This window comes from Cetorhinus maximus, chromosome 19 (genome assembly GCF_964194155.1).
Source record: "Cetorhinus maximus chromosome 19, sCetMax3.hap1.1, whole genome shotgun sequence".
Taxonomy (NCBI): domain Eukaryota; kingdom Metazoa; phylum Chordata; class Chondrichthyes; order Lamniformes; family Cetorhinidae; genus Cetorhinus; species Cetorhinus maximus.
In genome coordinates, this window is record NC_135897.1 from 67,298,094 (window position 1) to 67,324,045 (window position 25,952).

The 25,952-nt window shown below is 43.1% G+C and overlaps 1 protein-coding gene across 1 annotated transcript; it reads right to left on the minus strand.

The window, feature by feature from the left end:
• Positions 1–6,500: 6,500 nt before the first annotated feature.
• On the minus strand, positions 6,501–24,789 carry LOC144693880 (NACHT, LRR and PYD domains-containing protein 3-like). The gene is given in 9 exon segments (XM_078564019.1): positions 6,501–7,631; positions 11,453–11,620; positions 12,551–12,721; positions 13,476–13,646; positions 14,608–14,724; positions 19,029–19,199; positions 19,708–19,878; positions 20,167–20,253; positions 21,615–24,789. Coding segments are annotated over 9 exon segments (2,868 nt in total). The 5' UTR covers positions 23,330–24,789; the 3' UTR covers positions 6,501–7,534.
• Positions 24,790–25,952: the final 1,163 nt, after the last annotated feature.

Consider the following 25,952-nt stretch of genomic DNA (forward strand, 5'->3'; position numbering starts at 1 on the left):
GGGGGTGGGTTGGTTCTGGTGGGTGGGTGTTAGGCCCCCTGGAGTGGGGGGGGAGGCTGGGTGTGGTCTATACTGGTTGGGCGGGTCGTTGGGTCAGGCCTGCGGGTGTGGGGAGGTCGGGTTGGGTAGGGAGGCCTAGCTCAGCACCACATCACTTTTAGGGGGGGGCTCACGGGCAGGTCTCTACCTACCAGGTCAGCCATATGTTGGCGGCTTTTCAATGGCTGCAGGGCAAGGTCTTTATTGGGCAAAGGGGAGGTGGCCTCAGGCAAGGGAAAAGGCTGCAGGACGAGGGCTCTATTGGGGAAGGAGGGTGTGTGTGTGGGGGCACATGTTGATCTGTGCAAGTGGCCTCAATATGATGAGGGTTGAGGAAGCAGTCTCCAGAGGAGATGCAGCCAGATGGAGATGCGTGTGAGAGAGTGAGTGTTGATGTCCCTTGAGCTGGCAGTGAGTGAGATGCCAGTGAATGTGTATTGGGCTTGAGTGTGTGAGTTTAGAGATGGTTGCCATACCCTGGCTGCATGGATGAGATCATTCATCATTCATCCCCTATCTACATTGGATGGCCAACCTCTTCCGTGCAGCATTGACACTGATCACCACTGCCATCGCCAATGCTGGATTAGTGATGCCGCTGCCCATCAAGTGGCCAGAGTGGGGGTAGAGGGCATCACAGCAGGCCTCCACGGTGTCTAAATGGCATTCCAGTGATGCATCACTAAAACTGGGGGCTGCAGTTCTTTTGCCTCTCATGGACATCTTCCCTGCAGCAGTCGTGGTTTGGAAGCACTGAGATGTGTGCACGCGGCTGGACTTTAAATAATGCGCCTGGCGTGATGAAGCAGTGAGATGATGGCTTGGCGGGCGAACGAGAGCCCACCCGCCATGGAAACGGCATGTTTCCCGGGATAAGTAATGCGGCAGGTTTGGGACGATATGGTGTGAAAACCCGCTATTGCAGCCTGCAGGGAAAACGTAATTTTACCTGCCCGCTACTGTGCTTAGTGCAAATCTGGGACGATTCCGCCCAGTGGGTGGAATTTTCTGGATTCAGTCCTTGCTGAAACGACGGGCCCATTTGTGAGTCAGGAATCCATTTGACTAATTGCTGGTCTTTGCCTAGGCTCTTTCACTGAGTCACAGCATTATCATCCCACCTTCAGATTGCCCGACCAATTAGAGAGCGTGGGCGGGATGATCCACCCAACCATCCAATGGGTGATCTCTGTTTAAAGGGACCCAGGCAGGATTCACAAAGGCAGCAGTGAGTGAAGTATTGTATATACCAATGGAAAGGAAGAAACTGCTGCAAGCTAGAAGCAAAATTCGGGAAGGCTGTCCCCACGGTTCTCAGAGGTCATGTGAGATCATGATGGATGAATCAGGGATGGGAAGAGGAAGCCAGCCAGCCTGACCAAGGAGGCTTTGCTGGACGGGCAGGCAGTGAGCAGCAGGAGTGTGGAGCTCCAGGACCTTGATTCAGTATTGAGAATGGTTTAATGGTGGCTCACCTGGCAGCCATTGTACTCTCACCTCCTTAGCATTCTCCTGCACATCACTCTTCTGACTGGCACACTTTGCTTGTCATCCAGAATCCTTCCTCTCCGGTCTTCCCTTCAAATCCCCATCTCAACAGCCAACATACATTCACTCTCATCCTATTGCCCTCTCACACACATTCCTCACAGTCACCCTCTTAAGCCATTCTCCTTCCATCCTCAGTAAGCATTTCATTGCTCACATCCCTAACCCTCTGCTTTTTTGCAGGGAAAGAGAGACCATAACTCCATGGAGCGGCAGAGAACCAAGGTACACCTGCAACCAGTTCCACCTTGATCATGATGGAGGAGGACACCTTTGAGATTGACAGGGATTGGATGCTGGTGATGGAGAGGAAGGCGGGGGAGGGGAGTGATGGGGCAGGATGGGGAGTGCAGAAACCTGGTGGCAAAATTAAATGAAGCACTACCACTTGAAGCTTAACTTTCACTCATGTTGAATTGATGCCACCAATACATGAAACATCACAATCTGCATTATGATGTTTGTACCTTACTTCACCTACTTCAGCACAATTCATGTCTTTGATCTACTACAGGTGAATCACAGTTCAGACAGGAGACTTAGGCATCATCAGAGGAGGCCCAGCGCTCTGAGGATGTACCATCAAGTGACTTCTGTGTATCCTCTACCAGCACCAATAGACGCACCTCAGTGGGTCCATTTTCTCAGGTGGACAGGTTGGTGCACGATCAGGAGCACATCACATGGGAGCAGATGCTGGAGAAAGGACTGCAATGAAGACACCCCATGGAAGGCCACAGGACACACCAACCCCTGCTTAGCTGGGCACAGATGCTAAGCCTAGGGAGCTAACACAAAAAGGGAACCTTTGAAGCAGCAACGCAAAATACGTGTGCTTTTGTTGGCATTTCCAGAGGCAGTGCACACCCTTGGAGAGATTGGAGGAATCCATCTCTAGCATAAGTACCATGGTGTCTCAGGCATTTGTGCCGATAAGCACCTCCATGGATACAGTGGCCACCTGCATGGAGAATCAGACACAGCAGGCCACCTCAGTACTGGCCCTCACCAATGGCCTTCACATTCTGTCTATCACTTTACATAGGTCAAGCAAAGCCTCACCATGGTGGCTCACTAACATGCAGCAAAGTGCTCTCCCTCTCTTCGCTGGCAGACCAGTGTAGGTGGGCTCTGAGAGGGAAGATGGAGAAAGGGCAATGGATGCTTGTCTCAAGGAGCTCCATCTTCTCACTCCTTACTGTTGCCCTCTCAGACAGAGTGGCACATTCTGCCTCCTGCCCCGATGATGGAGTCTGTCCCCGCACAGATGCAGGTGGAGCATTTTTTGGTGGAGGCCTCTTGGTCTCCAAGAACCAGAGGGCTTCCACCAAGGACTTCTCATGTCAGAGCAGGGGAAAGAACAGCCTGTCTCCAGGTCACTTAGACCCAGGAGTAGCACCATATCCAAACAATAGAAAACATAAGATATTATCGAGGCACAAAGGAAAAGCTTGGATGCTTAGAACAGCATTTGCATTTCATTAATTCTCTTTATTTCAATGAAAGAATGAAGTTTTGTGAACTCCTCTTGGCCTCTAATTTGTTACATTCCTGATTCACCCTGCTCAATTTCCGTGCCTTGAATTGAATGAACAACCTTGATGAGGAGTAAAGAGTTTGAACGTGACGGTTGGCTGGGTGGTTGTAGGAAGGAGTGTTTTGGGGTGCAGGGTTTGCACAAGGCTCTTTTTGAAAAGCACAGATGGCTGCAAGCACATTTTTCAAATGAAGCGCATCTGGATGAGTCCATTGTGGGTTTCTCTGGCAGCCATGTGTGTGGCTGCAGGCACCGATAGCACATCAGGCTCCTCCTCCTCTTCTGAGGATGCCGTACTTTTCACCTTCCTTTTGCGCCAACTCAGTCCGCCCTGTAGAACCATATATAAAGTGTGAAGCAGAGCACACAAACCTGGAGACTCTTGTTGGGCATATTGATTGTCTCTTTCAGATCTGTTAATGCTCTGGAATCTTATCTCAAATAAGCCAATGGCTTGTTTTATTGTCACCATGGTGCTGATGTGGCTCTTGTTTTACCTCTCCTGTGGGCCTGTAGTAGAATTCCTCAAGGGGTAATCAGCCAGGTATTGCTTGTCTTCCAGGAGCTAGTAGCTGATGGTATTTGGTGGATAGAACACCTGCGGTACAGGAGACTGCTAAGGGAAGAAAGAATCATGACAGCTCTTCGAAACCTAGTACACACTTGCATGTGCTTCTTGCCGTGGTGACAGGCTAGCTGCACATTAAGCCAATGGAAGCCCTTCTGATTAACAAAGATGATTGCCACATGAGTGCAGTCCATCACCCCCTGGACCTCTGGCAATCCTATGAGTGAAGCAAAGCCAAAAGCCCTCTGGGTTTGACTCACTTCAACTGTGTCAAAGTGGATGTCATTGGAGACCTCCGCATAAAGCATTAGTTGATGCAGTTGTGGGTAGCAGGTTGTGCATCCTATAAATGTCACCTGCTCCCCTTGGGTGGAGGCTTGTTTCCAAAAGGCTACAGATTCCTGTGACAACCTGCTACAAGCCTTTTGAAGCACTTTTTTCATGGACACTTCAAGGAGGCTCACCCTTGGGTATTGCGTCCATTAAGAAGCAACTCTGTTTCCATTCCCACTGCCCTGTGGAGCTGTATGTAGCTATGGAGAAGGTTGCTGCTACTGCTGCTGGAGTTGCTGCTGCTATTGCTGTGGTTGTTGGGCAGGATCAAGTTGCTACCCCTTTTCAGGGTCCAAACTACTGCAGCATAGTAGATCCCATGTTGCTGAGAAGTCACAGTTAAGAAATTGAGATTGAACTCAGTAGACTCCAATGCATTTGAAAGGTACTGGACAGAACTCCTCTTCCTAAAGAAGGTAATGAGTTCAGGCTGGAAGAATTATCCCCGTCAGGACTAGCTTTTCATTGTGGCTTACTACAAGCTTGTAGGTTTCAGTCTTTGTAAGGTCAATTTCAGACATCTATTCCTACTGTACTGAACCACCCTGGTGAAATGTTGAAACAGTGTGGAACCTGTGTACTGGCAAGGAAAGAATGCAGCATTAATGAATATGTAAATTAGCTTTTTAAGTGTCTTAATTGGTTTCCAACAGGTCCAAATGGGTTCCCTACTGGACTTGGAACCCACTCAGGGAAAGTCAGAAGACACAGGATGACATTGGAATCCTGACCCAAAGTCACTTTTAAGGGATTTAATTCCACACATTCACCTAAACATGCCTCCCCTTCCCTGGGAAAATTTCACTTGGGGTTAATTAGTAATCTTATATTAAAGGATCCTGTGGGGAAGAGTGATCATAATATGCTAACAGGTGGGCAAAACATTGGCAAATGTAATTCAGTCTGGCTAAGTGTGAGGTAATGCATTTAGAGAGGGCAAACACAGCAAAGGAATACACAATAAATGGTAGTACACTGAGAAGCGTAGAGGAATAGAGGAACATTGAGGTACATGTCTACAGATCCCTGAGGGTAACAGGTAGATAAGGTGTACAGGATGCTTTCCTTCATTAGCCAAGACATTGAATATAAGGGGATGGAGGTTAGGCTAAAAGCTACATAAAAGGCTGCAGCTAGAGTACTGCATGCAATTCTGGTCACCCCATTACCTGAAAGGTGCAATTATATGAGAGATAGTACAGAAGAGATTTGTGTGGATGTTGCCAGGAATGGAGGATTTTAGCTATGAGAAAAAGTTGTCTAGGCTCTAGCTGTTTTCTTTGGAACAAAAGAGACTGAGGTGACATTTAATTGAGGTGTATAACATTATGAGGGACCTAGATAGACTGGAAAGGAGGGACCTAGTTCCCTTACAATAACCAGGGGACATAGATTTAAAGTAGCTGGTAGGGGATTAGAGGAGAGCTGAAAAGACATTTTTTCACCCACAAGGTGATGAGGGTTTGAAACACATTGTCTGAAAGAATAGTAAGGGAAAAAAACCCTCATGGCATTTTAAAAAATCCATGGCTATGCGCTTAAAATGCCATAACCTACAGGGCAATGGACTGAGAGCTGGAAAGCAGGATTAGACTGGAAAGGTCTATTTATGTCAGTACAGGTAAGGTGAGCTGAATGACATCCTTGTCTGCATTAAATTTTGATAAATCTATGATTTTATGAAGATTCTAGAACAATCCACGTGGACTGGAAAATAAGAAAATGTAGGTACAACATGTAATTAGGAAGGCAAATGATATGTTAGCCTTTCTTGCAAAGTGGTTGGAGTATAAGACCGGGGAAATCTTGCAGCGATTATATAGGGCTTTGATGAGTCTATTCCTGGGGTACTGTGTATAGTTTTAGTTTCCTCAACTAAGGAATGGTACACTTATCTCAGAAGGGTAAAATGAAAGTTCACTAGATTGATCCCTGAGAAAAGAGCATTGTCCTATGTGGAGAGATTGAGTAGGGTGGAACCATGTTCTCTAGAGTTTAGAAGAATGAGAGGTGATCTCATTGAAACGTATAAAGCTTTTAGAACTGGGTAGATGCTGAGAGAATGTTTCCCCTGACTGGGGTCTAGAACTAGGGACCATAGTTTCAGGGTAAGAGGTTTACTATTGAAGACTGAGATGAGGAGAAATTTGTTCACAAAGCGTTGTAAATCTGCGGAATTTTCTACCTCAGAGAGCAGTGGATGCTCAGCCACAGAATATGTTCAAGACGGAGATTGATAGCATTTTGTACACTAAGGGAATTAAGGGTTATGGGTATAGGGTTAGAAAGTGGAGTTGGGGTAGAATATCAAGCATGCTCTTAATTGAAGGATGCAGCAGTCTAGAGGGGCTATTTGACCTACAGCTGCTCCTCTTTCTTACGCTCTTATGCTCATTCTCACTCCAGATAGGGGAAGCCTAAGTTTTCCGATTGATTTGGGAGAACCACAGACTTATAGCAATGTAAAAACTGATGTAATTCTGAGACTTCAACAAAGTTTAATTCAAAAGCATGGGGAAAATGGTTCCCTTGTGCATTCTCCAAGGCAACACCTCAACCAATCAGAGTTGATTTGCCAACCAATCAGCATTTTTTTCTCATGCAGTATAAATTGTTGCTCATTCGAAATTTGGCATTCTTGCATCTGTCTTGATGTGCAAGACAAAAAGCTTGACAGCATATCTCTTTTCACAGCAATGCCAACATTAGATGAAAACACGTGTATAATTTTTATTACATTTTAAAGTAGAATTTAAAATACACAGCTATCATCAATTAATATAATTGTAAATTGAAAATATTTCAAAAGAGTGAACACTTGTCCATTAACTCAATCATATTATTCACTGATCAAATTACACAACAAATCATTAAAAGTCTGTTTTTAAAATGTACCAGCATGATTCACTTTGATTTGTTTAGATTTTATATAATTTAAAACAATATAAACATTGCAGGGTTACATTTTGTTTTTAGTTAACCACAAATGATTTGGTACCTTTGTAATCAAACTTAAACATCAAACCGTCACCTTTTCATTCAGACTGCTAATGAAAGTTGTTGAGAAAATATGTTCTTCAAAGCACAATATTCTTCCACACCCTTCCAATTCACCAGTATTTGATACTATTCTGTGAGATCTGCATTCTCAAATCTTATTTTAATGACAGAATGCCCAAATACTCCCGGCAGATCCCATTTGGTAATAACAAGAGTAGGAACCCTAGTCAATTTTTCCCTTTCTAACCCAGGGCACTGAGGCTAAATGTTGAAATCAGAAATGTCACTGCATACCAAGAATTAAACTTTAGTCTTTCCTGAACTGTATGACTCAAGTATCCATGGGTTTGCTGACACAATTATCATAGAAAATAAATGGATTTCAGTGGCAATGGTGACACAATTTTTAAAAGTACAATTTTTTTACATGCATCTTCCATTGTAACTCCTATGAAAATGTAGATCATTATAATAGAGGACAGAAAACCTTATGTGCATTATTGAGCCTTTTAAGCTTTCAACACCACAATCTGGAGATCGTTCTTTTTCTTATTCAGGTCTTCTAGAGTTCTGCATCCATTTGCAGAAAACCGATTCTTCTCCAACCTTCACCAGAGAAGAGAAATATGGTTAGTTATTACTCATAAATGTAAATAGACTGCTTCACCATGCAACAGTTATAACATCTTGGGGAAGAAATTCCATGATGGTTCTGTATATCTCCTACCATAACTCCAAGAGGAAGTCAGCAAAATGGTAGCGATATGGCCACAGAATTTCGTTGAGTTAGGATGACTCGGAAGCCCTTTTGAAATGGTGGGTGGGACATGATTCCAGGATTCCTGTCCCAATTTCCATTTCCGGCAATGCAGAATAAGGGTGCGGACAGTCAGCCTGCATGGAGGATTCCCGCCCTTACCGGCTCCATTGCGGGGGGTAGGCAGTTTAACTTCCCTCCCCTCACAATTTTAGTGGAAACAGACCATTTTAGTAAGCAGACCTGGTTCACAACCCCAGTCCCAAGTGGGGAACAAAGAGAAGACCCCATCATCTGTTCCTGGAAATCTTTCATTGACAGATTCTGAAATGCAAAGAAAACATATTTCTTTTTCCAGTTTCAATGGTTGGAAGCCATATTGTAATTTAGATATGTTTTTACTGTAGTGATTGATTATAGGGCTCTGTCCTGCAAAGGAAAGTTGGCCATTACATTGGGATGCATTCGAGTACTGATGGGAAAAGTGCTAATTTTAAAAATTAATTCATGGGATGTGGGCATCGCTGGCTAGGCCAACATTTATTGCCCATCCCTAATTGCCCTTGAGAAGGTGGTAGTGAGCAACCTTCTTGAACAACTGCAGTCAATGTGGTGTAGGTACACCCACAGTGCTGTTAGGGAAGGAGTTCCAGGATTTTGACCCAGCAACAGTGAAGGAACAGCGATATATTTCCAAGTCAGGATGGTGAGTCGCTTGGAGGGGAACTTCCAGGTGGTGGTGTTCCCATCTGTCTGCTGCCCTTGTCTTTCTAGATGGTAGTGGTCGCGGGTTTGGTAGGTGCTGTCTAAGGAGGCTTGGTGAGTTCCTGCGGTGCATCTTGTAGATGGTACATACTACTGCCACTGTGGATTGGTGGTGGGGGAAGTGCATGTTTGTGAATGGGGTGCCAATCAAGCAGGCTGCTTTGTCATGGATGTTTCTTGGGTGTTTTTGGAGCTGCACTCATCAGGCAAGTATTCCATCACACTCCTAACTTGTGCCTTGAAGATGGCGGACAGGCTTTGAGGAGTCAGGAGATGAGTTACTCGCCACAGGATTCCTAGCCTCTGACCTGCTCTTGTAGCCACAGTATTTATATGGCTAGCCCAGTTCAGTTTTTGGTCAATGGTAACCCCCAGGATGTTGACAGTAGGGGATTCAGTGATGGCAATGCCGTTAAATGTCAAGGGGCAATGGTTAGATTCTCTCTTGTTGGAGATGATCATTTTCTGGCACATGAGTGGGGTGAATGTTACTTGCCACTTGTCAGCCCAAGCCTGGATCTTGGTCCAGGTCTTGCTGCATTTGGACATGGACTGCTTCAGTATCTGAGCAGTCTCTAATGATGCTGGAGATTATGCAATCATCAGCGAATATCCCCACTTCTGACCTTATGATGGAAGGAAGGTCATTGATGAAGTAGCTGAAGATGTTAGGCCTAGTATACTATCCTGAGGAACTCCTACAGTGACGTCCCAGAGCTGAGAAAACTGACCCGCCAACAACACAACCATTTTCCTTTGTGCCAGGTATGACTCCAACCAGAAGAGAGCTTTATGATTCCCATTGACTCCAGTTTTTCTAGGGCTCCTTAATGCCGCACTTAGTCAAATGCTGCATTGATGTCAAGGGCTGTCACTCTCACCTTGCCTTAAGCATTCAAAACTGAAGAAAAAACTGTGTGGGATCTCTAGTGTAATAATCTTAGGTGATTTAAATGCCCAGAAAACTTTTAAAATGAAAAAGAAATCTTAAGCAGCTTTCACTTAGAGAAAAAAAAACATCTGTTCCTGGACTGCTTTGATTGACAGGACATCTGGTGTACCTTAGAGAAAAAAAAGGCTCTCTGGATTTTCATTTTTGATAGATTCTATGGTTTACATTTTCCTTCCGATTTGAGCTTCCTGCCTCTTTCATGAAAATTTGGCCATGTTCTCATTTCTGGTAGTTTCTTCATTCATTTTCAAATAAAATGACTGAACGGGCTGAAATCAGAAGTAGGGACTCCCTAAACCAGAAGCTCCCTCTGCTAAAGCGGAAGGGGTTGGGTGCAGGCATGGTGCTAGTATACTAAGTGAAAGGGAGCAAGTTTCCCCTCACAAAGGGTGTATATGAGCCCTAACTGTGGAATCATGAAAGGCAAGCAGCGTGGATTCCCAAATAATTTTACATTTAAAAATACTACACATTGGTTCAGTTGCTCAGCTATTAATAGCTTGTGGGACAGAGGATCCACACAACTGGGAAGGAGATGTGGGGGTGGCAGGCCCTGAAGTTTTCAACAGGCAAAGATGGATGAGAGCTCAAAGTGATCCATGTTAATAAAGTTCCCTCTTTTCTAATTTTGAGAACTGTGTTTGGTTGATGCGGGAGGGTATTTTCTAACAGAAAAGCCCATTGTATAATAATCTTTATCCGTTAATCTGTTTATGTTTAAATCAATTACTACAAAATGAAATGGAAGTTTATATCCTGAGTATTTTTTTTCTAGAATCCTATTGGATTCTATGTGATAACAATGCAAGAAAATAGAATCTCGCAACTTTAAATTATAGGTAAGGTTATATTTAATACCTAACTGACGTATTTGGACTTGTCACATGACCTCATTCAAAACTAGGGGCTCTAAAATTTTGCGTGGTGACCAACTTTGACAAGGGATTGGTGGAATTTCTAAGGGAATGGTGTACACTGCTAAGTTTATGCCGTGTTTCTACAACTTCCATTGGTCATAGCGCAAGAGGCAGATGAAGGGCTGATGAAATTTCAGGGTAGGGTCTCGTTGTGACAATCAGTGCTCCAAGTGCTTTGACAAGGGCACCTGGAATAGAGATGGTGATTATGAGCTGGATTTTCCTCTGTGGCAGGTTTGATGTAGGAAGTGCACCTCAACTAGAACTTCTGTTTGTTGATGTGACACTACGTGACCTTATTTTTCTCTCTGGACCAACTTAATTTCAATATGGAGGAGCTTCTCGGCACAATTTGCATGTTTAGTGGAAGCTCACCTTCGGGGGCTGGCGGGGAGGGGGGAGTCCAGCAATGCCGCAGTAGCTTAAAATGGAAAATTGGGTCTCAAAATTTGGAAGATCATCAGGGAATGAAGGATATCTACAACTGCTACTTCAAATAACTGAGCTCCCAAATTTTTCAACTTGCCTATTGAAATTTTGTTGGTTGAAATAAAGCTGGATGCAGGCAATCTTTGGCACTGAGGGAAAGCAGCCAACCAAAAGGATAGTACAGGCCCAATAATTTGGGTTGAAAACTGAACTTGGCTGAGTGCTACTTCCAGCAATCCCTGTATTCACTGCAGAGTGAAATTCAATGACTTGCCAGGTCAGCCAGAATAGTAGAAGCATGTCCAGTTTTCACAATGCAATTTGGTAAGCAAATTCCATATTTTTGTCCACCTTGCTGTTCCATACTGAATACCATTGGATTCATATTGCATGTTATTTTGACTATTGGTGATTCGATGACCAAAAATAGCATAATCTAATTATGTCAAAAGTAAAAGAGACAGTGTTCCTCTAAGTGGACACTTTATGTAATGGTGTTCACAAATACAACTAGATTCTGTCTATAGAAATACATCTCAATTGAAAAATATTTGGCAGCAGCAACCTTTGATTATGTCTTTGAACTAATAACGAAGCGACACCTTACCTTATGGTCTTTAGATTAGCACAATCCGAAATGAAATTGTAAAAGCTTGGGACAGATTTGTCTGTAAATTTGTTATGGCTTAAATCAAGATACATCAATGTCTGCGATGTTTCAAATGCGGATTTGAGGTCTTCGGAGCAAGCATCTGTGAGACCAGTTTTTGATAGTCTAAGAGACACAGAAATATAAAAAGAGGAGAATTCATAAAATAAATTTCAGAATTTGGTTGTCAAAGATTTTAAAAAATTGAGTTTTCAAAAATGACAGAAATGTTCAAATTACTCTTGGAAAAGGGGAACTAATGGGCAGAATAAGATTTAGGGGTTGAAATTGTGTGTGAAATATTACATTCTCATATGAAATTATTCTGTCTACCTTTTTAACAAAAGTGTCAACTCATTTATTTTAAATGGGTTAAAATTGTCTTAAAATTTTAGACCAAGGAAATTTAATATGATCACATTAAATATGCCCATTACAAGTATTGTGCAATGTGAATATGGCCCATTCGTGCCCAGAAAGCAGAAAAAGCAGAAGATAAACAAGGGTTGGCTGTTAACACAGAATTATCTGAAAACCACAGAGCTTTCTTATCTAGGACTTAGCTTCAGAATCAACCAAGGCTGATGAGATGAAAATCTCCTACATTAATTGGCTGTTATGTGAAATTAATTTGGACAGTCATAACCCACGTCCCAATGGGCATAGTCGCAAAGCATAAACCTACCCTTAATCCAGAACAAATTAGAATTTTCACTCAGAGAGTGGCTGATGTAAGATATGACAATTGCAGTGATTTTACATGATGCTAGTGGTCATCTTTTGTTCTGGTATTGCTGCTTTTTAAGGTGTATTATACAGACCACTAGGACAATGAGCAATATTTTAACAGATGTAATATTATTCTTCTTTGCACTGCTGTGAAATTTTACAGTAACAGGTGTCAATATTGAATGCAGGATGTGGTATAGGGATCAGTACATCACCAGGTTAATTTCCTGAATGGAAAAGAACCAACATGTATGAGCATCACAGATCTGTGTGAATTATTAAGGTGTTCTGATGGGTTAAAGGTAATCAACCTCTGTATTTACATACCCTAGCTTTTCTAATTTACAATGCGAATCCTTAAGTGAAGGAAACAGTATGTTCACCCCATTATTGCCCAATTCGTTCATGTTCACATCCAGTTCTGTCAGTGCCTGGTTAGTGCTGAACAGAGACGCGAGTGTCTTACAACAATCACTTGTTAGTTTCGTATTTGCCACCCTGTGGAAATAAAGAGTTAGAAACATAAGATTTTGAAAATAGTCAAAAGATATATAAAATCTCAGGTCATTGTACTTTCTGGCAAATGACTATCACCACTTTTCACTAATTAGGCAAAATTCCTATTGCTGATAACTCTAAATTCTGGTTCTTATGTAAGATGGAATTTTACTAAAATATCAACAGGAGGTCTAGGCTGGTATTTTTCACTGAGGGGCGGGGAGAGTGGTGATGTGACTTCTGCAGACACCACGACCCCACCACGCCTCCCAACTCATTTTCTTGGGTTGGAGTTTAACAATGCAAAGTTTCATTTCTGCCAGAAAGGGGAGCCTGCTGGGGAGGGACTGACGTGACAATGCTGCAGTGGTGGCTAACCTAGGATTTTCTATATAGGCCTTAGACAGAGCTGTACTTTCATCTGATGAATGGCTGGGGCCTTACAAGAGGGAATTTTAACTCAAAAAGGAACTTCAGAGGGCCTTTCACTGCTGCCCTAACATATACTGCCACCCCTTTCCTGACAGTGCTTGCATTCATCCACAGTAGTTGTGGAAGGGTAGGTCATCATGAAGGTTGCCGAACTTTTCAGCTATAAGCAATGGAGTGATCTTGGATCAGGCAGCCATCTCCCTTACAATGCGGAAGCCCTCATGGCTGGATTTTCTTTAGTTTTGCCACAAGAATGCCCAATATCAGGCAGTATATTGCAGAAAAAGTAGCCTCACAACATGATGCATTTATGGGTACTTACTTCAATGATTTAATTTTACCGTCTGGCCCTTTCAGAATTTCACACAATGCAGTAATTCCCTCATTGTGTAAATTGTTAGAGCTGAGGTCTAACTCCGTCAGTATACGATTGCCTGTCAGAGATGAAATAAGATTGGCGCAACCTTTTTGCGTGAATGAATTCTTTGCCAACCTGTAAGGTGCAAAAGAAATGTCTGTCATGAAATATATACACGAAGGAAATAAATTAGAAGTTATTTAAAAATATTTCAAAACTCAAGTTTTAAAACTTAGGCATTTAAACAAAGTGTGAATTGCCGGAGTGCACAAATGGTGACTTACACGGAGACTCACATGAGACAGGATTTTTCGGATGGCAGGGTTTCCCTTCCCACCATCTGAGGAGACAGTGGCACTGGTGGCTGCCAATACTGGCCACTCCGAGGAGCGTTAATTGACAGGGGATGGGATTTCCACCCCTCATTTGGGAGGAAGCCCTGCCTCAGAGAGCTGCTGACCAATCTGATTGGCTGGCAGCTCTCTAGTCCCAGCAGCGCCAGAAGCTGCAGTGAACAGGATTGGGATTATAATCAGTCCCCACCCCAGGAGTCCAGGACCAAGTAAGCATAAGGGTCTCAGGGCAAGGAGGGGTGAGGCCAAGGGTGGGAGGGGGGTGGTTGGAGTGGCAGTGGCAAGGAGGGGAGCTGGTGGACAGACCAGAGGGGACAAGCATCTGCAGGGGCCAGATCATTTGGGGGGAGGCTCAATGTTGAAAGGTTGATGGTGGTGCCCCCCAACCCCCTTCCACCCGAGGCCTGAGCAGGTTCACTTTTCGGGCATCCCCCCTGCCCCTCAACACTTCCTGCCAGCCTGAAAGCTGAGGCGGGGCAGGAAATGGCCCTTAAGTGGTCATTAATTGGCCACTTAAGGGCCTCAATTGGGGCAAGGGTGGGGAACCAGCCTAGGCCTCACCCATCCCACTGTAAAATTGAGGGCAGATCGGGGCATTCAAGAGCCAAGTGGAAGGCTATCTGAAGAATTTTACGGCCCTGCCTGCAAACCTGCCGGTGGGGGAATGTAAATTCCTGCTCATATATACATATATGCACATTTGTTTGAGCGGGAGAATGTGGACAGTTACAAAGTAAACTTACCCTAGACTTTGTAATGTACAATTTTTGCTTTTCAGTATATCGCACAGTTTTTCAGCTCCAGAAGCATCCTCATAAGTGCCCATTAATCCAAACTCAAATGCAAATATAGAATTTAACCTAAACAGAATACAGATAATTTTGATTTCTACTTTGATTCACAACATTTGTTTAATGCTGTGAAGAAAATAACAATGAATTTGGATGAATTATGAGCATCCATACACTAAACATATATTGGTGTGATGTTTAGTTTCCCCCTGACCTTATTTGCAAATGTCTGGGGCAATTTTCAACTGACAATCTTCCCAATGTGGCCTGAAATGCCAGGTTAGCCTGTGTTTAGTGTGAGACATACTTCTTTGAGTGATCAACAATGTGGGTACAGTTCAGAAGTTATGGGAACAGTGTTTGCAAGTATTGATTTAACTTGAAGGGAGCAGGGTACTGCTGTGTATAGGTTATCAGTGGAACAATAAACAGTTAAAAGAATACCAAGGTGTACAGAGTTGTGAGCTTTGAACATCTTCTCCAACCAGGCGGGCTAGGTTGGACTTTAGAATTAAGAGGGAAGTTGCAGGTTCACCTGCCCACAACCCCCACGTTTCTTTGTTCCTGCACTCCCCTTAGAATTGTACCATTTAGTTTATGTTGCCTCTCCTTATCCTTCCTACCAGAATATATTATTTCACACTTCACTGCATTCATTTTCACATGTCCAACCATTCGAACACTCTTTCTTATGTCATCTTGAAGTCTATCACTAACCTCTTCACAATTCATATAACTTCCAGGTTTTCTGCAAATTTTGAAATTACGCCCTGTGCAACCAAGACTAAGGCATTAATATATGTCAAGAAAGGCAGTGGCCCTAATACAGACCCATGGGGAACACCTTCCCTCAGTCCAAAAAACAACCATTCATCACCACTTTCTTTATCCTGTCACTCAATCAGCTTTATATCCATACTGCTACTATCCCTTTTAGTCCATGGGCTTCAACTTCACTGGCAAGCCTATTGTATGGCGCATTATCAAATAGCTTTCGGAAGTTATTTTACACTGCATCAACTGCATTATCCTCATCAATCCTCTCCATTATTTCAACAAAAAACTCAAGTTGGTTAAACATGATTTACCTTGAACAATTCACGCTGGCCTTCCTTAATTAATCCACAATTGTCGAAGTTAATTTCTTCCTGGATTATCACTTTATAAGATTTTGCACAAGCAAGGTTAAGCCTACTGGCCTGTAATTGTTGTGTTTATTTTTACACCTCTTTTTGAAAAAACATTTGCAATTCTCCAGTCCTCTGGTGCCATCTCCATATCTAAGGAGGATTGGGAAATTCAGGCCAGTACCTCTGCAATTTCCATCCTTGCTTCTCTCAGCACCCTGGAATGGATCCCATCTGGTCTTGGTGACTTATCAACTTTAAGTACTCTAATACCTCCACCTTATCAATTTCTACCCCTTCCAGCATCTAAACTATCTTCTCTTTCACCATGGCTTTGGCAACATCTTCTTTCTTGTTAAAGACAGATGCAAGGTACCCACTTAGTACATCAGCCATTCCCTCTGCTTCCATGGGTAGAATCTTTCCTATGGCATGCAGGCTGTTCGGGAACAGTCGTGGGCAGGTGTGGAGCCAATCGCCACCCCCAATCGGCTGCGCGCTGCCACTTTACGCGGGTGGGCCAGTTAAGGCCCGCCCAGCGTAATACACGGCCAGTAGCGCTCAGCGCTACCTGTGTGGGTGGAGGGGGCGGGGGGGGGAGGAGGGACTGTGCGAAAGAGCACAGCAATCTCTCTGAGGCAGCTCCGTGCCTCAGGGAGATTAAGTAGATAATGAAACTTTTTTAAAAATAAAGTAAAAAATTATTTAAACATGTCCCCTCTCAATTATATAAAGCCTTCAGGAAACCGCATCCCGCCTGTGGATGAGGTTCCCCGGAAAGCGCGAAGGCCGCTTGGGCTCTTCGCCTGCCTGTCAACCTTAAGGTTGGATGGGCAGCATTGTTAATAAGGTAAATTACTTTTTAAATGGCCTTAATAGGCTGTTGACAGTTCGGTGGGTGTGCAGCTGTCTCTGGTGCGTGCCCACCGAACGAAATAGCGAAATAACGCGTGGTGACATCGGGACGCATGCTCGACGTCATCTCGCGTCATTTTACGTGTCAGCGTGTCGGGCCCGCCCTCGCACGCCGACGGCAATATTCCGCCCCATATGAAGATCCCCCTTTTAGCCCCTAATCAGCCTCACCCATTCTCTTACTATCATTTTACTCTTCGTATGTCTATAGAAGACTTTTGGATTCCCTTTCATGTTGGCTGCCTATCTCTTCTCATGGTCGTTTTTTGCCTCATATTTCAGTTTTCACTTACCCTCTGAATTTTCTCTATCAGGCTGGTTCTCACTTGTATTTTCAATCTAATGTCTGTCATCACCACCCTTTTTTGCTTCATCTTCATCTTCTCTATAACTTTCATCATCCAGGGAGCTCTGACTTTGGTTGCTGCTCCTTTCTGCCTCATGGGAATAGACCTTGACAGTACCTGAACTATCTCATCTTTAAAGTTCTGTAACGGTTTTGCCCGCCAATCTTTGATTTCAATTTACCCAGGACAGATCTGCTCTCACCCCACTGAAGTTGGCCCTCGTCCTTATGTATGTTTACGCTAGATTGCTGCTTGTCCTTTTCCATAGTTAATCTAAACCCTATGATATTATGATCACTGTTCCCTAAATATTCCCTACTGACGCTTGATCCATTTGACCCACTTCAATCCCCAGAACAAGATTAGGCAATCCTTCCTTCCTCGTTGGGCTGAAAATGTACTGATCAAGACAATTCTCATGAACACATTTCTGAAATTCTTCCGCCTCTCTACTTTTTACACCTTTACTATCCCAGCCTATATTAGGATGTTTGATGACCCCTTTGTCACTATTCTATAATTCATGCACTTCTCTGTAATTTCTCTGTGAAATTACTCCTCCATATCTTTCCCACTATTTGGTGCCCTATAGAATACATGCAATACTAAAATGACACTTATAATGTTTCTTAACTCTCATCAAATATATCCAGTCCTTGACCCCTTTTAAAGAAAAAACGTTTCTTTCTTTTTTCTCATTGTGTTCTTCTTTGGGTCTCTCTGAGTCAAGTAGCAACCCTAGCCAATGAAATAACTTATTGGGAGTCCAGTGTATTCTGCAGTGTTAGACTTCAACATTTATTCATTTGTAGTCTTTAAAACTGGACACTTGTAACTCGTGACTGGATATTTTCTGAACAATCAGCTGAGGTGAGGAGCAATAGTGGTCTTGCAGCATGGTTATTTCCTTGAAATAGCTAATTTTGTATCGGGTTAAAATTTTCTCTGATATTTTATCGATTGTTCGGGCATACCTTTTAAGATCAGCCAAGATATATTTGTTACCTGGGGAATCAACAGCAAATGTTTATTTTACCCTTTCTTATCAAATGTCATTGATTTCGCAGTCTATAACAAATAGTCATTTGGCTGTACAAAACTTGAGTATTGCTGAAATCAGAGACATATCGAAGCTTTTTGTCTTGCATTCATCAGAACACTTTGCAAGAATACCAATATAAGAGGAAAACAACAATTTATACTGTGTGAGCAGAGAGTGCTGATTGGTTGGCAAGTGGACTCTGATTGGTAGAGGGGTTGCCATGGAGAGTGCACCAGTGATGGTGACTGTTAACTGTCAAGAATTGTTTGAAATTTAAACAAGACAGAGTCAAGCAATGCTTGACAGTTAACTGTCAGTCACCAACATTGGTGCATTCTCCATGCCAACACCTCTACCAATCAGAGTCCACTTGCCAACCAATCAAAACTCCCTTCTCATACAGTATGACTTGTTGTTTTCCCCTTATATTGGTATTCTTGCAAGGTGTTCTGATGTGTGCAAGATGAAAAGCTTTGACATGTCTCTTTTTTCAGCAATACTCAAGTCTATAACAAGTTAGGAAATTAGATCGGATCCAATCGCAGAATATTTAGTTTGGTTAAAGCACCCTAAATTGACTTTGCAGACATAAAATCAGGACACTTTTAAAATGTACTCAAATTAATAACTGAAACTACAAAAGGAAAGTTACAAAAACAAATCTTATGGCCATAGTCTGCTAATTCTAACATGCTGAGTTCTGCCAACTCCTCCTGAGTACTGCTTTTCATTCAGTTGCAAGGCAAACTGCCAGTTAGAAGTTCATATCAATGGCAGGTTATTGCTACAAATTTACTGATAAATAACTTGAAGTGGATTATGTGCAACATTATGTTTGCTCACAAATATACTTAAGACAAATAAAATAAACACAAAAGATTTCACAAAAGAGAAGCAAGGATGCAAGCACCACTGATGGCAAACTTGTCAGTGATTACATACCCCAGCTTTTGTAATGTACAATTCTCATTCTTCAGCGCTTCAGATAGTCGGCCTAGTCCCTCCTCACCTATTCTATTATTACTCAGGTCCAGCTCCACCAGGGTCTTGTTTTGCTCAAGCACCTCAGCCAAGTCCTTACAACAACTGGCTGTTAATTTATTGCCACCCAAACTATGGAGATAAAAAGATAAATTACTGAACAAAATGCCAGAAGTACCAAATGACACAAAAGTACCTTAACTGCATGCACAAATTTCACTTTAATGCTGTTCTCCCAGAAGTTTCCTACGCATCCAGTCATCTTGGCAGGCACTTAGTTAAAATACTGCCTTGCTTCTGATGACTTTGTGAAGTGACCAACTCCATAATAGTCGAAGTTGGAACATCAGTAAGAATCCCCCAATTGCATAATCAATTTACTGGTTTCAATGTAGCTCTGCTACATTGTAATTAAGGATTTCTCCAGGAAGCAGATGACTATGAAAAAGAGACAAAGGCAGAAGAAGAGGAAAAGCATTGAGTGCTTTGATTTGAATACACTTTCACTTATAATCATCTCAACTTAAAAACAAAACTTGGTTTATTAGTGATAAACCTACATTGTAAACAAAGATAAAATCATGGATTTTTATACTTAACACATTTTCAACACAAATAAAGCCTTAAAGAATGTGCTTACCTTAGCATTTGTAGAGAACACTGCTCAGCTTTTAGGGCACTGCACAGTAAAATAGCACCTTTGTCTTGTATATTATTATCAGCCAAGTTCAAAAGTATTATGCTGTGGTTCTCATTCAGAGCAGCAACAAGTTGTTCACAACTTTTATGAGTAAGATTGTTTCCATCTAACCTAAACAATGCAGGAAAAAGCCAATTATGCATGGGAAAATATCATTCAGAAGAGAGCTTGTGTTTTATTTTGAATAGGGGCACTGTTTTTAAAAATGAAGATACCTTCACCTATGCTAACCAAAATATCTTGGCTTGCACTTTCATTAAAATGTGCTTGCATTTAATCATGCTGACAGTGTCCACATTATTGCTTCACATTTCTTTGTGCTATATGGTAGTGGGTGGGATAAAAGATAAATTAATGGACCTTTGCTTAATATTATACACACATCAGGTTCTAACTTACTTCACGTTTTGCAATTTGCAATCCCGCCTTTTCATCACATCAGTGAGTATTTTCAGTCCAGAGTCTCTGATATTGGCCCCAGATAATCTAAATATGAACAGATTTCAAATAAAACCAGCAGTGTGAGCAAAATAAAATCACTATTCATTGTTTCTGTTTATTACACTACCCATGCTGATATGGGATATTTAAAGAAAGACTTGCATTTATATATCTAAGTGCTTTCCAGTCCATTAAATCAATTTGGGCTGCAGTTACATTGGGTTTCTGATCTGAAAACCGTGGGTGTAGAATGTGACTCTCCACTGAAATATGCCCTGTTAAATTTCTTCCCTGTGAACCGTACTCCGGCCATTGGTAGGAAGTCTTGCAAATATATGCATGAAGATGTCTACAGAGCATTCCTCCTAGTCAGTATTTTTTTTTAATGTTTTGAAAGCAGATTAAAAAATTCTGTTAGCTATTCTTGCCTGACAAATGGGTAACCAGCAGAAGGAATTCTAATGGGTACCTTGGAGACATCTTTGTCCTATAATTCTGCTCTAGACAGGTGCTGGTCTGAAGCTTGTAGTAAACACCCCTTCCATGGTCATAACTAAATTATACAAGCTGATAGGATGGCTTGTCCTTTACGAGCTCTCATGATTCATACAATGAGGGGCACCCACACCCACTGGACTCGTACCTTGCTGGATAGCAACCTTGATTCCAGAGCTGGGCTTCAGGCTCTAGTCTGAAGCAGTTTTCAAACCCTACACCTTTTAACCCAGAAACAGGAATGCTAATGGTTAAGCCACAGGCCCTTTCCAGTGCTTGTCACAATGATGAATATGTTCTGCCAGAGTTGGCAAATAATACATTTCAAAATAGTCTTTTAGCCCTTTGTATGTGATGTTAAGAGTGCTTGGTAGAGATATTGATGGAACAAGTTCCAATCCGGGAGCTGAAGTTCCAACATTCACAGCATATCAAAACAGATAAGCGTTGACTGGAAGCCACACAGAATGGCCTCCTGCTTTCTATCCTTAATGTCAGCATTAGCACATTCCTGAGCTAATATCACCAGGTCAACAGCCCTTCCTCCTTTTGTCTACATCTTTGGCAATCTCTTCTTTTGCCTCCACCTATCACTGGCCCTCTAACAAGCTCTACCTGTTTCACCACCCCCCCCCCCCCCCCCCTACCAGCTCATATTTCACCTCATTTCCATTTTTCTTTAGTTGTGATGAAGAGTCAGACGGACTCGAAACGCTAACTCTGTTTCTCTCTCCGCAGATGCTGTCAGACCTGCTGAGTTTTTCCAGCTGTTTTTTATTTTTGTTTCAGAATGGGTTTCATGTTGCATAAACGAAGAACTGGGCACAGCAATAAAAATAAAAAAAGGCTACAGCCATCCTACTCTGAATGTGGGGAATAATGTTACAAGTTGCCGGGAAGCAAATACTCACTTTATCCCCGTAAAGTAGTTAGCAATTAGCAGCAGTCTTTGTATACCAATTCATGGCAGTTTGTACAATGACAGGTCCAACTCTCTGTAATTCTCTTCTGACATTTGCAGCACAAAAGCGAGCGCCGCGCACTGAGCAGGGGAGAGACTCCCAGAAGTGAAGGTCCCACTCTCGAAGGCATCTTTTATTTCTTGAAGGGCAGATGTATCACTTAATTCATTCAGGCAGTGTAAAATGTTAATGGTTTGTTCGGGAGGAACATTTGCCTGCAAGGTCTTTTTTAAGAATTTAGCGATTTTCTCCGAGTCGTCTTTCCCCTTGATGTCCCCGCCACGTTCCAACAGCCCTTTCAAAAACTGCTGGCTCTTCCCTGTTCCCAATCCGCAAAGGAACCTGAGGAAAAACTCCTGATGGCCCTTTCCGTCCCTGGACGCAGACTCGCAGGCTTCTTTACACACCTGGGAGTAGCTGCATTTTTCAAAGAGTTTAAATCTTTTCCCCATAGCATTCCTCTTCTGGTTGTGGAAGGTGAGAAAGACATAGAGAGCCGCAAAGTATTCCTGGACCGCTAAATGGACAAAGGAGTAGCTGGTTTTCTCCTGCTCGCCGTTTTCTTTGCAAAGCCCGCCGCAAACGAAGGGGAGCTCGATGTTGTGGCTTTTCAGCTGTGTCTCGGTGAACGAGACTGTCTGGGGACCTCGGCCGAAGCTTCGTTCAAAAGCCAGTTTCCCCAGAGAGAAGATGGAACCGCTCTTGGAGCGCAGCAACTCCACCTGCAGCTCTTCCTTTACAAATTCGACCTTCTCCTCTTGAAATAAAATCAGATGGACCAGGAAGTGGGAATAGACTTGTGTTAAGGTCTGAGGTATTTCATCCTCCCTCTTCAGCACCGTTTCCAAAACAGAGAAGAGAATGCAGCAGAAAGCAGGCACCGAGCACATGAAGAACAGGTTCCTCTGCTTCTTCACCGTCTGGATGATCTTTTCTGCCAATTGCGGCTTTTCGCACCGCCTGCGGAAATAATCTTCCTTCTCCTGGTCCTGGAACCCTTTGATTTCAGTCACCCTGTCCACGTACTGAGGAGGGATGATGTTCTTGGTCCCGGCTCTGGTAGTGATCCAGATGGAAGCCCAAGGGAGAAGTTCCCTCTTGATGAGGTTGACGAGGATGGTTCCCAGTGTAACCGCCCCGCTCAAATCTCGGCACACGACGTGTCTGTTAAAATTCACTTCCAGCTCGCCGTCCGACAGCCCGTCAAAGACAAAGAGTGTCCGGATGGCTTCATTTGCCAGCACGCTTTTACAGCTCTCCATGTGTGGGTAGTACTGCTTGACAAGCTCAGGCAGAGTGATCTCCTTCTTCACTGTGGACAGTAAGCTGAGCTCTCGGAAAGGGAAGGTGAATATGAAATCATACTCGGTCAGTGCAGCGTCCGTAGCCCAGTCACAAATGAGCTTTTGGACAAGAACTGATTTCCCAATACCAGCTATTCCCTTTGTAACCACTGTCAGGGCCGTTTGGACCTGTCCCGGCGGTGGCTTGAAAAGATCGTCAAATTCGATAAATTCGATATTCTCATCACTCTGGTTGTCCTCGTCCACCTCGGTAATGCTGACATTAACGAATCGCTCCCTCAGCAAAACTCGTTTCCTCCCCTTCTTTCCGGATTCTACCATGTATTCAAACGCTTCTTTTGATTTATTTTTGTGGGTCATTTTGAGATTTGCCAAATCAGCCTCTATGATGGATGTAAAAGGTAAAGGTAAAGGTTAAAAACCACTCTCAGTGCGGGTGAGTCTTTTAGTTGTGAGGCATTTCAACTCCCAGATTTGGTTTTGACAACCAAGAAGCCAGATTCATCTCGATCACAACAGTTTGCACCAATGCAGGTGCTTTCATATAAAAAAAAGACACCCCGAGGCACCAGAGGTGTTTGGACATCAGGAGGAGGTTTGGAAGGAAGTTAGTGAAGGTACGAGCTCAATGGATGCAGGGCTGAGGGAGGAGGTTGAGAGGAGTGGGACAAGATAAGAGATTTATAAAATACATGTACAAATATTTTGAAATTAAGACACTGGCGAATGGGAAGCCAGTAGAAAAGTAATAGTTGGTAAAAGTGTGAAGTTGGATGCAGAAAGTGGAATTCTGGACTTGATGCAGTTTTTGTGGGGTGAGGTTTGGGAAAGGGCGATGGAAGCATGCATATAGACTTTGGTATCAATGGCTGTGCAGCAGGGGTAGCAGCTAATGGAAACAGGCACAGGCAAACTCGGAAGTGGTTGATATGAGGGATGACACTTCAAATCAAACAGGACACAGAGGATGTACATTGTTTTATGTTCAGTCTGAGCATGCAGGCTGGATATGGAAAAGAGTTTGGGACTAATGTGTAAAGTTTCCAATTGGATGAACCGGGTAAAAATACCATAAATATAAGTTGAGCTGGACATCTAGCAACTTGCTAGCCTTGGGGAAAATCAGAATTAAAATATTACAATGAAGGTGAGCTGAGCATGTGACATCTAGAACATAAAATATGAAGAAGATTTTTTAGGAAAGTAAGGGAAATCAACATTTTTCTGACTTGTAATATATATTTACTCATTAATCATAGGTGTGATTAGATCCTTTTAATACCTACCCGAAAATTCTTTTTCATATTCTCCTGAAAATTAAAAATAAACCGTGAACAATATATCCAACAACATTTGAAAGTATCCAAATTTTTAGACAAACACAAGCAGTAATAAGAGGTTACTGCCATAGTGGTTAACAACGGTCTTGTTGCCCATGGAGACTGTCACAGGTCCAGCGAAATGATCACTTTGGATATTGGGTGCAAACAATTGCCCACCGCTTGTGACTGACTGATGATTTTCAATTTTGTGACCTTAATTATATAAACAATTTAAGATAATAAGTCAATGCACAAAAATCTGCTTAATTCTGAAACAAACTTTTGTTGAACTTGTTAAAAATATATTTAAAAAAACATTTTAACTAGTTTTCAGTAGTTTTGTTTGTTTACGATTGCCTGCCTCGGAAGGCACATTTTCCAATTATATTCTGGAAATTTACTTCTATATGTATATTTACATTAAGTTGCTCCTAAGTAAATTTATTGTTAGTTTACTTGTATAACTATTTATTTTACTACTGTTTGACTTACCTGTTGCCATGGTGCCGATCTGTGGATCAATATAATTAAGAACTTGGAATGGGAATCTCTGAAAGGAAAATCATCCACAAAAGAAGAGTTTTGTTTTTGATTGTATTTTATCTTCATCTCTTGCACAATCACAGTAGGAAAAAGTAACAATCTCTTATCATGAAACCACAATTACTTTTTACATGGGGTACCTGTTATATTTTTGGCTCCTTCTATCCATTTTTACTTTAGGGTCTTTGGCTCCTGGATGTTAGATCACTTTCCCCGTGAGTCCCAATTTCCCAGGTCATCCAACAGGCCTTCTGGTGAGAATTGACTGAAGCATTCTGGGAGAAGTCACCACAGACAGCGCGACTCAGGAGAGAATTGAGGAGAAGGACTCTTGCACTCAACAGGAGGAAGAGCATCCAAGAGAGGGTGCTGGTGAGAAGTGACTGAAGTATTCTGGGAGAAGTCGCGATCGACCTTTTGGCTAAGATCAAGTGTTGCAGGGGCGACACCATGGTCCTGCCAAGGCAAGGTTGGGATGGAAGGGCGATAACCAATCGCAATCCGAATTCATACCGTGGGTTACCTATCACCGTCCGAGTCACGGTGAACCACAGCGATGAAGGAGGATCACCTATGGATCGGGGCTTCTTCACCAGGAGGATCCTGTTGAAGGCGTGCGGCTTCCAAGCTACGGAGATCTTCACCCTGCACGACTCCCGCAAAGGTGGTTATTTTGACGTCACGTTCAAGCAAGTGGCAGACTGCGTCCGGCTCCTGAGGGTGTTCGAGGAGAAGAGAGACCTGCCGGAGATGAAGATCCTGACGGCGGAGCCGCACTTCTCTCTGCCGTTGCAACGGGAACGTGAGGTGATGGTGCATGTGTACAACCCCTTCGTCCCTGTCGCCGACGTGGTCACCTTCCTCACGAGGTACTTCGATAAGGTGGGGAGCGGCACCGAGATTCGAGACGACTTGGGGATCTGGACAGGCAAACGCCTGTTTAAGGTCACGCTAAAGACCGATGGTAAGGGAGCCATTTTCCACCCTCCTTCCAGTTTCGCAATCGGGGGAAACCGTGGCTACCTGGTCTACGCTGGGCAACCCAAGCATTGTCGCTCATGCGGCAAGGCTGGCCATGTGGCGGCCAACTGCAGCGCCTCCCTCTGCAAGATCTGCAA